We start from the raw sequence: 11,903 nt of genomic DNA, 5'->3' as shown, positions 1-11,903 counted from the left end.
TTCTTCCTACAATTCGTTAGCGCAGCGAAAAAATAAACTAGAAACGAAAGGAAGAATATCAAACCTTAACACAGCGATGTACGAGGTTCGGAGATGATGCTCCTACTCCTCGGCGTGTCCGTAAGGTGGACGAACCCAATCAATCCGTCGGTGGATGAGTCCCCGGAAAATCGGCTAATAAAAACACTCCTTCTGGGTGGAGAAACCTCGCCACAGAAACTTCTTGCAACAGCAAGAAAAGAGTACAAGGAAAACAAGAAATAAAGTACAATACAAAATGTAAACTTTCTTGCCTTCTCTTCGACTGGAAGAAGCAGTCGCTTCCAAGCGCCTACAACAGCAGGTGACCCAGTCGGAAGCTCACGTGAAGCTTCAAAGAAGCTCAACAAAGCTCAACAGCAAGCTTAGCAGCACCAAGAACAGGAAGAAGGAAGAAGAAAAAAAAAATGCACCAAAGCCTTGATCTCCTTTTATAACCTGCGAACCTGCACAGCGAAGACAGAAGCCAGCAGAGAAGACGGAGCGACCCGTTGTGACTCAACGGTCGAATCGTGGACCGATCAGGCTCCACCCTGATCGGTCCAGGACCCTTCTGATCGGTCTGGGGACCGATCAGGCCCTGGGCTGATCGGTCCCTAGACCGATCAGATTGCTCCACAGAAAGTCGCCCAACTTTCTGTTCGTTTCCTGATCGGTCTGTGGACCGATCAGGCCACAGCTGGATCGGTCGTGGAGACCGATCCCACCTCTCTCGGCTGCGTCTCTGATCGGTCGTGGAGACCGATCAGGCTTCATGCTGATCGGTCCCCGGACCGATCAGTAAGCTCACAGAACTGCGCTTTGCCTTCTGTTTGTTATCTGATCGGTCACCAGACCGATCAGATATACAAACGTATCACTGGATCGGTCTGCAGACCGATCCAGAGCTTGGTTTTTGCCCAAACCAAGTCCCAAGTCTCCCAAACCAACATCCGGTCAATCTTGACCTGTTGGTACATTATGCCTAGCATCCGGTCACTCCCTTGACCTGCTAAGACTCCCCACCAAGTATCCGGTCACTCCTATGACCTACTTGGACTTCCCATCACCAGATGTCCACCCTTGACCCATCTGGATTTTCCCTTGCCCGGCTTCACTCACCAGGACTTTCACCTAGCTTCACTCACTAGGATTTTCACACTGCCTAACATCCCAGTTAGGACTTTCTCACTGCCTGGCTTCACTCACCAGGACTTTCCACCTGCCTAACATCCCAGTTAGGACTTTCCCGCTGTCTCGCTTCACTCACCAGGACTTTCCCAGTGCCAAGTCTCCATACTTGGACTTTTCTAGTGCCAAGCTCCCTGCTTGGACTTTTCCGTTGCCAAGTCTCCATACTTGGACTTTTTCCCGAATCAGGTCAACCAGGTCAACCTTGACCTACGGTTGCACCAATAATCTCCCAAACATCTATTCTTGTCCCATATCAAGAATACAACTCTTCCACGAGTGTCAAACATCAAAATACAACTCAACTAGGTCAACCTTGACCTAAGGTTGCACCAACAATCTTCCTAAGTCAAACATCAAAATACAACTCGAGTCAGGTCAACTCGAGTCAGGTCAACCAGGTCAACCTTTACCTAAGGTTGCACCAACAGTGAATACTCACCAAGGTAGAGATTGTTAGGGATAACTCGTATTTGACCATCATGGGGCACAACTGTGCTTGAAAGTACAACTAGGTTGTGCCTGCTTATGAGGTACGGGGTACGATCGTGCCACCGAACATGACTTGGCAGTGTTCGGGTCTGTTTGCACGGGCATAACTGTGTCCAAATATGAGGGAATGGGCACGCCCATGGTATGGCATGGTCGTGCCCCATTTTGGGAAAGTTGGCGCATGCCTATGGTACGAGCATGCCTAGGAGCATGACCTGGCCTTGCCCTATGCTGGAGGCATTAGTATGGGCGTGCCCCGTGTTGGAGGCACAGGGAGTTTAGAGTTTTTTTTTGGTTTACTTAGTATTTTTAGTCCAAAATACCATGCATGACTTGGACTATATATATATAAGATTATTGTAATTCTAAACCTAATTCTAATAGAGGGTTTTTACCATTTCAGAGAGTAGACACATTGTCAAATTAAAGTATTTTTTATCATCTTTTTTTTCTCTCTCAATTCTTGTTGCTCTTTGATTTCTTAGTATTCTTTTTCATTTGTTTTCGCATGATCTTAATAATTTGTAATGCTCATACACACCTAGAATTTGGCCTAGGTATTTATATGGCGATAAATGAATTGAATATTTCATAAATAAATTTAATGTTTGATTTTAATAAAAATTTATTTATTTAATATGTACAATATTAATTAAATAGAAAATTCAAATATATTTATATTCAATTTAGTAATATTCATAAATAAAAATTTATGAATTATATCATCAATAAGTCTCTTATTAGATTTATAAATATATAAAAAATTTAAAATAAAATAAATAAATTTATAATATTAAACTCAATAGTAAACTAAATAAATTTAAAAATATAAAATTTTGAAATAAATTGAAATTAAGAACATAATAACATATAAATAAATCAAATTCATATTTATAAAAAAAATAAAATCAAACTTGAACAATTATTTTAATAGTTTAATTAATTTTAAAAATTGACTAACCTTACAATTAACAAGTTTACTGTCTTATATATTTATTATTTTAAAATAAAGTAATGAATATTAAAAATATTTAAAAAACAGAACATATATTTATAAAATGAAAAATGTTTTTTTATTTTTAAGTATTTAGAATTGACCCAGCTAAATCCAGCGGGCCATGATGAGTGATAGGGAGGCCGAGTCAGTATCATTTGGAATTGACCCGCTTCTTCCGTTAAATTGAAAAACCTCCGTCCACTATCCAGCATGTCAGCTCACTCTGGATGCTCTAACTAGACCTGACCACGGTTCGGAACCGACGGTTCGACGGTTCGGAACCGCCGGTTCGACGGTTCCAGGCAGGTCGACCCTTAACCTTAACCGCCCAAGACGGTTACGGTTCACGGTTCAGAACCGCCGGTTCACGGTTCGGTTCACGGTTCGTCACGGTTCAAGATTAATATGTTAATAAAAATTAAAAATTAAAAATTAAACATTAAACATTAAAAATTAGAAATTAAAATTTATTAAAAAAAGGGCTTGCACTTATTTAAGTTGCCTACGTATCCCTTTAGGGGAATCAAAGCCCACGTAGTTCTTTTACATTTTTATCCTTTTACATTTTCATTCACTTCCATTTCCTGTTCCTGTCGTATTTGTTCCTTCAGTATCAAAATCTTCAACTTCGTCATCTGAAAGTTGCATTCCTTGGATTCTTTTCTCCGCTCTGGTCCAATCGTCCAGTAATGCTTGGGCTTCCAATGAGTCGGGAGACAAAGTTGATCGTCGTTCATCTAATATGTTGCCGTCGGCACTGAACGTCTGCTCCACAGCAACAGTTAACACTGGACAAGCTAAAATTTCTTTTGCGATCACGGAGAGAACGGGAAAGCTTTGAGCCTTCTGTGACCACCACTTTAAGATATCGAAGTTTTCGTTATCTGCTTCATTAAAATCAAAAGAAGTCGTAAAATAATTCTCAAGTTCCTGTGTGGAACTTGAGGATCCCCGTGGACGTTTTGTCCGTTCTTTTAATAAGAGTTGTGCTTTTGTAAGTTTTAAATTACTACTAGTAGTTTGTTGAATTTCAGAAATATTAATTTGTGTTCCATATTTTGCATAATATTGATTATAAATATCATATAAATAAATTCTAACATTATATATAATATTAGCTGGATCAGGGGAAGAAGAATCTTTAATTGGAATTAAAGCATCATAATATAAAGTTAACATTTCTTGTAAAACTTCTAATTTAAATCTAGGATCTAAAGCAAATGCAATTAAATAAATTTCAGGAATTAAATAAAAATATTTTTCCCATTTAGTTTTCATAGCTAAGATGCAAGGAGATAAAGATTCATTATTAATATGTTCATTTAAAACTAATACTATATTAGAAAAATTTTCTAAAACTAATTGAGCAGTGGGATAATAAACACCGGAAAGTTGTTCGATTGCATCATTAAATACTTTTAAAATTTCACAAATACTACTACAAATATTCCATTGTTGTGAAAATAAATATATATTAGCATTAGTGTTTTGTGCAAAAATGAACATAATAATTCTTTATATTGAAATGAATCTTGTAATAATTGGTATGTTGAATTCCAACGTGTTGGTACATCACGTGGAAATTTTTTAGGTCTCATTCCATTAATTTTACAAAACCTACCCCATTGTTTCATTATAGATGGATGAGACCATAAATAAGAAATTGCAATTCTAATTGGTTTAATATAACTTTCTAAAATTTTTAAACCATCTTGAACACATAAATTTAAAACATGGCATACACAACGAATATGAAAAATAAACCTCCAATAATAGGTTGACAAACAAATTTTAGATCATCTATACAAGCGGTATTAGAACTAGCATTATCTAATGATATTGAAAATATTTTATGAGTTAAACCATATTCTTCTAAAATTAAACATAATAATTGTGCGATATTATGAGCATTATGTGATTCATCAAAACCTCTATAAGCTAATAATCTTTTTTGGAGATTCCAAGAGTTATCGATCCAATGGCAAGTCACACCCATATACGAATGTGTTTGCCAATGATCACTCCAAATATCGGAACATAAAGAAACTTTATTATCTAATTTACTAAATTCATCAATTAAATTCTCTTTTCCTTGTTTTACTAATTTTTAATTGTACGAGTAAGTGTAGTCCTAGGAACACGTTTAGCACATGGATTAAGAGATTCTTTACAAAAATCTTCAAATGTGCATTTAGATCCAAAACTAAAAGAAAGATGTTCTACGGAAACAAATTTAGCTAATGATTCTCTTAATTTATTATCCGAATATAAAAATAAACCGGAATCGGTACTACCGCTAGTTGAAGAAAATCTTGATAATTGTGTTTGAGAACGGTCGAGCCCATATTCCGTCGGGTGCTTCGTTTCTACATGTCGTTTCAACGACCCATAGCCGCCGCCGGCTTGGAATTTGTAGGAAGCATTGCAGTGCTTACATTTTGCACGCATTTCTCCCGACAGAAGAGTGACCTTCTCAAAATGTTTAGTAAAAATAGAAGACTTTAGAGGAGGAAGTTCCCGAACCTTAGAAGTAATTGCATCGGTACTTCCTTGTGTGTCAGGTGTCGGATTCGGAAGATGCTCGATCTCATCATCGGTGGATTGAATGTTGGGGTCCTCCTCCCACGGATTCATTATTTGCTTTCCCTTCCGAGCTCGAGATGATGCACCTCCGACCTCCTTCCATTGTAATTGAAACGAAAGCGTGTAGAGATTAGAGAATACGAAAATGAGATTAAGAGTAGAGAAGATGTGTGAAAAATGATGAAATAAGCTCTCTATTTATAGAGTTTTGATAATAACTGACACTAAATCATAGCCATTGATCAAAAAACGATCTCCTAACCGTTGAAAAAAATACCTAAAAACCCTCCCAATGGCTACGAATAACCGGCGGTTCCAACGGCTATGAACCGCCGGTTAACCGCGGTTCAAACCGTTTAAAAAAAAAAAAAAAATTTGTTTGCGGTTCGCCGGTTTTACATCCAATGAACCGGAACCGGCCCGGCAACTTGCCGGGCCGGTTCCGGTTCGACCCGGCGAACCGGGTCAACGGGCAACCGGCCCGTTGACCCGGTTACGGGCCCGGGCCGGGTCCGGGCCAGACCCGGCCCGGGGTCGGGTCTAGCTCTAACTCTTCCTCTCCTCGTCGCAAGAGTAATAACAGCATGTGGCTTCCAGCACATCTACTGCCTTAATTACTCAATTGGATTTTATAGGCGCTTGGCGTCCGCGAGGCGCGTGTTTCCTTTTTGGCGGGTAATATGCACACTACCCATAAAAAAAACGACAACAAAAATGCTCCACGGACGCACACAGCGACCTCCTCAGCTCAGTACACTCCTCTCCAGCGAGCAGGCCAGCCGCTCCGCCAGTCTAGGGTTAGGGTTCTTTCTCCACCTCGGCTTCCTTCCTGCTTCCTCTAATCTTCTTCCGTTATTTTTTTTCCTCGGGATTTTTACCTAAGTCGGCGGGTTTTTGTTATTCCTGCAGTTAGCGTAGATGGCCCGCGCCATGATTGCTGTGAAATGCGGAAGCTTTTCTATGATTTTGGCCCCTTCACGGTGGTGGAGTTGTTAGGGCTTTCAATGTGCCCCCCCATTCCTCCTCGTGGTGGAAGAAAAGTGGAGTTCTTCGCCTTTTCTGGCTGGTAACGTCTTTGTTTCCCTCGGAAAGTCGCCATCTTTACTGCTCGTGACTCGAATCTTTGCAAAAGCTGCCTTTGCTATGATCTAGTCGCTCTCGGAGGAGCGTGCTTCTGTGGTGGATGTTGGATCTCGTCTGCTGTATCGAGCGGAGACAGCGCAGATCACCTTTGGTGAAGCAGCAGCAGTTAGGGTTTTACAAGTTCTTCTTTACTATTCTTCGTGTTGTTTGAGTTCTAGCATCAGTAGAAGAGGAATGGATCTGCTTACAAGAATCTCTGTGTTCCTTCTCCTTGCCATCCCTTGCTTAGGGCAACTCCCTTCACCGGATATCTTGGCACTTCTGGCGTTCAAGAAAGGGATAACACGCGATCCTACTGGATACATCGACGGCTCCTGGAATGAGGAGTCCATCGACTTCAATGGCTGCCCTGCGTCCTGGAACGGCATCGTCTGTAATGGTGGGAATGTCGCCGGTGTTGTCCTTGATAACCATGGAATTTCTGGCTACGCAGATCTATCTGTCTTTGCTAACCTCACCATGCTTTTGAAGCTCTCCATGGCTAATAATAACCTTTCTGGGAGCATGCCCGACAGCATCTCCGAATTGAAGAATTTGGAGTATCTTGACATTTCCAACAATGCCTTCTCGGGCGAGTTGCCTTCGAGTTTTGGAAAACTTCACAGCTTGCAGAACTTGTCCTTGGCTGGGAACGACTTCACAGGGTCTTTGCCTGATTCCATTGGCGGACTTGCTTCAATCAAGTCGCTTGATTTGAGCCGGAATTCTCTTTCTGGCCCCTTGCCTGCATCTCTGACTGATCTCAGGAACTTGGTCGCTTTGAATCTGTCCTACAATGCTTTTAGCAAAAGCATTCCATCTGGGTTGGAACTGATTTCGACTCTGGAGTCTGTTGATATTAGCTGGAACCAGCTAGATGGTAGCGTTGACTGGAACTTTCTTATGCAATCATCTAGTGTTGTCCATGTTGATTTCAGTGGGAATTTGCTTACGTCCACCCCAAGGGAGTTGAAATCCTTGTCGGATATCTCAGAGACTATCAAGTATTTGCATCTCAGCAACAACAAATTGACTGGCTCACTGATTGGAGTTGGGATTTCTACTTTTGGGAGCTTGAAGGTGTTGGATTTAAGTTACAATCAGTTAAGTGGTGAGCTGCCTGGGTTTAATTATGTATACGATCTCGAGGTTCTGAGGCTAGGGAACAATGGATTTAGCGGTTTCCTACCTGGTGGACTTCTCAAAGGCGACTCTCTGGTTTTACGCGAGTTGGATTTGAGTGCAAACAAGCTAACAGGTCTGTGGCTATTTTTTAATGAGATCTATTTCTCCTGTGCTACCTATGGAACTTATTTGATTTTCTATGATATTTTACCATTCTGTCTATAAAATCAATTCATGTGTGCGATATTTGTGCTATAGAAGACTATTCTTTTTTGAGAATGAAAATATTTGTCTGCTCTTGTTCAATGAGGTTGACTTGGATATGTTTAGCTATTACATTACTTTTTTATTCCTTCTAAGTTGATCTTTCTAATGACTTGAACATACATACACAATGTGTTGATTCTCCTTTGTTTGCTTGCTAATACTACGTGACAATTCAATTGGAGGTTGATGGTATATTCAATAGTTGAAGGAGCATGTGTTACTTTGATCAAGCATGCACTCACCAGTTTAAAAAGACAAGTCTGGCAAACCATTGGCCAGCACATCGATATTCAAGGCTTTTGTGCATTGCATTTTTTTTACTTACAGAATGCTATTTGCTCCAAAGCTATCCATTTATCCATTTTTTATTTGAGTCATGGTTTAGACTCTTAACAAAAATCTGAAGGATATTTCTATCGGTATAATCCTATTAGTTTCTTGTTTTAGCAGTTTGGAACATTTCACTCTTCCCTCATCTCGAAGCTTCATTAAGGTTCACACGATTATTGATGTTTCATTTCTTAACAAGTTGGTTTTCTGTCTGGCAGGGCACATTAATATGATCACCTCAACAAGTTTGCAAATGCTCAATCTTTCTTCTAATGCTCTTTCCGGTGAACTTCCGGTGGTTCAAGGATCCTGTTCGGTGCTTGATCTCTCTCATAATCAGTTTACTGGCAATTTATCATTGGTTGCAAAGTGGGGAAATGATCTTGAGTATATTGACCTCAGCGGAAATCAACTGACTGGGCGCATACCTGATGTAACCTCTCAGTTTTTGCTACTTGGTTATCTTAACGTATCTCATAATTCTCTGACAGATGCTCTCCCTGCTGTTCTAGTTCACTATCCAAAGCTTTCTGTGTTAGATCTCAGTTTCAATCAGCTCAGTGGCCCTATTCTAGATGACCTACTAAGCTCCTCCACGCTGCAAGAGCTTCATCTCCAGAACAACATGCTTTTGGGTAATATCACTTTGTCGCCATCTTTTTCCAACCAGTCCAATCTTCGTGTGCTCGATATATCTGCAAACAGGTTTGCTGGTTCTTTTCCTGAAAGCCTTGGATCTTTGACTACACTCCAAATCCTGGATATTTCTGTAAACAATTTTTCTGGTGCATTACCACCTGCTCTCACAAAACTCTCTTCCCTTACTTCTCTTGATATCTCCCTTAACCATTTCTCTGGTTCTTTGCCATCGTCGCTGCCTGATACACTTGTGTACTTCAATTGTTCATACAATGATCTATCGGGAATCGTTTCAGATAATCTTAGAAAGTTCCCCGAGTCATCTTTCCACCCAGGTAATTCCAGATTAGAGTTTCCAAGTGGTCCATCTGGATCTGGTAGTTCTACATCGGAGAATCATGGGCCAAAATCAGTGAAGACTTTTGTCATTGTTGGAATTATTGCTGCTTGTGTAATGGCTACAGTTATTCTGATCCTCTTATGTATCATCATGCGATGTAGGAGAGCTTCCAGAGGGTCTGGATCAGACAAGGTTTCTGACAAGAATCTTCATAGGCAAAGCTTTCCAGAAACCACCGGAAGCAAGAGCAGAGAATCTGGCGGGTCATTGGTGATATCAGCTGATGATCTCATTGCTACCCGAAAAGGTTCTTCATCAGAGATACTTGATCCAGATGAAAAAATGGCTGCTGTTACTGGATTTTCACCATCGAGGAAAAGTCGATTTTCCTGGTCACCAGATTCCAGCGACATGTATGCTCAAGAAAATCTTGGAAGACTTGACGTACGCTCGCCGGATAGGTTGGCAGGCGATTTACATTTCCTGGATGAAACAATAATGCTAACTCCAGAGGAGTTATCTAGGGCACCTGCAGAAGTGTTGGGAAGGAGCAGTCATGGAACTTCTTATAGAGCAACCTTAGACAATGGAGTTTTCTTGACAGTGAAATGGCTCAGGGAAGGAGTAGCAAAGCAGAAAAAGGAATTTGCTAAAGAGGCAAAGAAATTCGCAAACATCAGACATCCAAATGTAGTCGGTTTGCGAGGATACTATTGGGGACCTACCCAACACGAGAAACTTCTCTTGTCGGATTATGTTGCACCGGGAAGCCTTGCTAGCTTTCTGTACGGTACGCCTACTCTCACTTTGGATGCTGCTTGTTGAGCTTTCCTTTTGTATATGTTTTTGTTTGTAAAAAGATGTTAGTTTAATGGGTGCACTTGTTTTCATGTTACAAAATTAGTTTTAATCCTTGGGGGTTGTTAAAAAATCTGGATTAAGTTTCGCTTTGCTTCATGTCTCTGTGGTTCAGACCGACCTGGGCGGAAAGGGCCCCCTCTGACTTGGGCTCAGCGGCTCAAAATCGCTGTTGATGTTGCACGTGGCCTGAACTATCTCCATTTCGACCGAGCCACGCCTCATGGCAATCTCAAAGCCACCAACATATTACTTGATGGTCTCGATCTCAATGCTCGCGTTGCTGATTACTGCCTCCATCGCTTGATGACTCAACCAGGCACGGTCGAGCAAGTTCTTGACGCGGGGGTGCTGGGCTATCGGGCACCTGAGTTGGCAGCATCTAAGAAACCGTCCCTGTCCTTTAAGTCGGATGTCTATGCCTTTGGCGTGATTCTCTTGGAGCTATTAACAGGCAGGTGTGCCGGAGATGTGGTCTCAGGCGAGGAAGGAGGAGTTGACCTGACGGATTGGGTAAGGTTGCGTGTGGCGGAAGGGCGGGGATCTGATTGCTTTGACCCGACAATGGCAACAGAAATGCCAAATCCAGTCACATCCAAGGGGATGAAGGAGATGCTCGGAATAGCATTGAGGTGTATTCGCCCTCTCTCTGAGCGACCAGGTATTAAGTCTGTGTACGAGGATCTCTCATCCATATGAAACTAGCTGTGTTTAATTCGTGTGGAAAACTTAGCTTTGGTTTCGGCAAATGCAATGGCTGGCCTCATCTCGATGCCTAGTCATCTCGTTTGTCGAAAAGGATTAAATCCATGTGGTTAAACTAATCGATGTAGCATGTTATTTAGAAAATAGCTGGAGTGGTGGCTGCTAGTTTAAAGCCATGCTCACTTGTGAAATTTTGCTCTGATGAACCGTTAGACTAGCCACTGATTTGGGGTATTGAGTCTTTGTTATAATGATTGCTTTGCTTGCAAGATGTGAAATCGTTGAGATTGCAGGGATAACAAATGAATTTTGATACGTTTGAGTTCGCAGGAAGAACAAATGAATTTATGAAATCATAACAGTTATAAAGATGGAAACACAAAGAAGTAACATAAACATTAGTCTTAAGGAATTCTCACTTCAGACCTTAAAGAGAATATACAGTGCCTCTATCAAAGAAGTTCATAGGTATGTTGCTCAAATATCTTTCAGTGTCAGTTTCTTAAGATGGTCAAATCTCAACAGAATCCTTTCCACTGCAATCAAACAGATCATGTGCAGCCGATCCAAACCAACAGATCAGTGAACGCAAAGCTAGTACCTTTTAGGGTTTTCTTGTGGCAAAAGGCGAAATCGTTCGTCCCCAGTGCCCTCGCTGCACCCGATCCAAGGTCATCACGAGGGAGGTAAATCATAGCATCCTGAGTTAGTATGTGACAGGTGAGGTGAGTTGCACAGTGACCGGGGATTTACACCCTGACTACCCTGAATTTCGACCCCGCAACCTCATGTGACAAGCATCTCACCACATACCAACTCGGATGACCTGTGAGGTCACCTTTTAGGGCTTTCTTGAACCATCGCAACGTAGTTAATCCACGAGAAGGGAAGACCTAATAAGCAATCATGAACAGATACAGATAACAAGGCATGAACCGATCAAAAATAAACCTACGATTCTGATTTAATACCAAGGAAGAAGAAAGGTGGGTGCGAAGAACGATCTGACTTACCTGATGCCGGCCGGTTTTAATTAACTAAAGAGGCTTTAAGCCGGTTTGCCCGCCGACCATTTCTAAAACCGAACCGACGCGTTTGACAACTTCGCCAGCGGTCTGGCCCCACCGCACGCGTCTTCGCCGCCATTTCGGCGCAACACCGGGCGGCGCCTCTGCCGTCTCCAACTCTTCTCCCTTTTACCTCCGCTACAGGCGCAGAAAACTGCCCTTGCAGTTG

The 11,903-nt window shown here is 41.5% G+C and overlaps 1 protein-coding gene across 1 annotated transcript; it reads left to right on the top strand.

Annotated features, from left to right (window-relative positions):
* Positions 1-5,957: 5,957 nt before the first annotated feature.
* LOC122005789 (LRR receptor-like serine/threonine-protein kinase GHR1) lies at positions 5,958-10,858 on the top strand. Its single transcript, XM_042560994.1, has 5 exons — positions 5,958-6,078; positions 6,191-6,347; positions 6,434-7,661; positions 8,344-9,894; positions 10,078-10,858. The coding sequence occupies exons 3-5, from the start codon at positions 6,599-6,601 to the stop codon at positions 10,659-10,661; spliced, it is 3,198 nt and encodes a 1,065-aa protein (XP_042416928.1). The 5' UTR covers positions 5,958-6,078; positions 6,191-6,347; positions 6,434-6,598; the 3' UTR covers positions 10,662-10,858.
* The last annotated feature ends 1,045 nt before the right edge of the window (positions 10,859-11,903 follow it).

The sequence above is a fragment of the Zingiber officinale genome, chromosome 7B (genome assembly GCF_018446385.1).
Source record: "Zingiber officinale cultivar Zhangliang chromosome 7B, Zo_v1.1, whole genome shotgun sequence".
Lineage (NCBI taxonomy): Eukaryota > Viridiplantae > Streptophyta > Magnoliopsida > Zingiberales > Zingiberaceae > Zingiber > Zingiber officinale.
This window is presented reverse-complemented; position numbering and strand designations above follow the sequence as displayed.

Bases quoted from the DNA above. Each gene is read 5' to 3' on its own strand.
- LOC122005789 (XM_042560994.1), top strand. From the start codon at position 6,599: ATGGATCTGCTTACAAGAATCTCTGTGTTCCTTCTCCTTGCCATCCCT. The intron at 7,662-8,343 runs GTCTGTGGCTAT...TCTGTCTGGCAG, and splicing joins GAGTGCAAACAAGCTAACAG to GGCACATTAATATGATCACC. The intron at 9,895-10,077 runs GTACGCCTACTC...TCTGTGGTTCAG, and splicing joins CCTTGCTAGCTTTCTGTACG to ACCGACCTGGGCGGAAAGGG.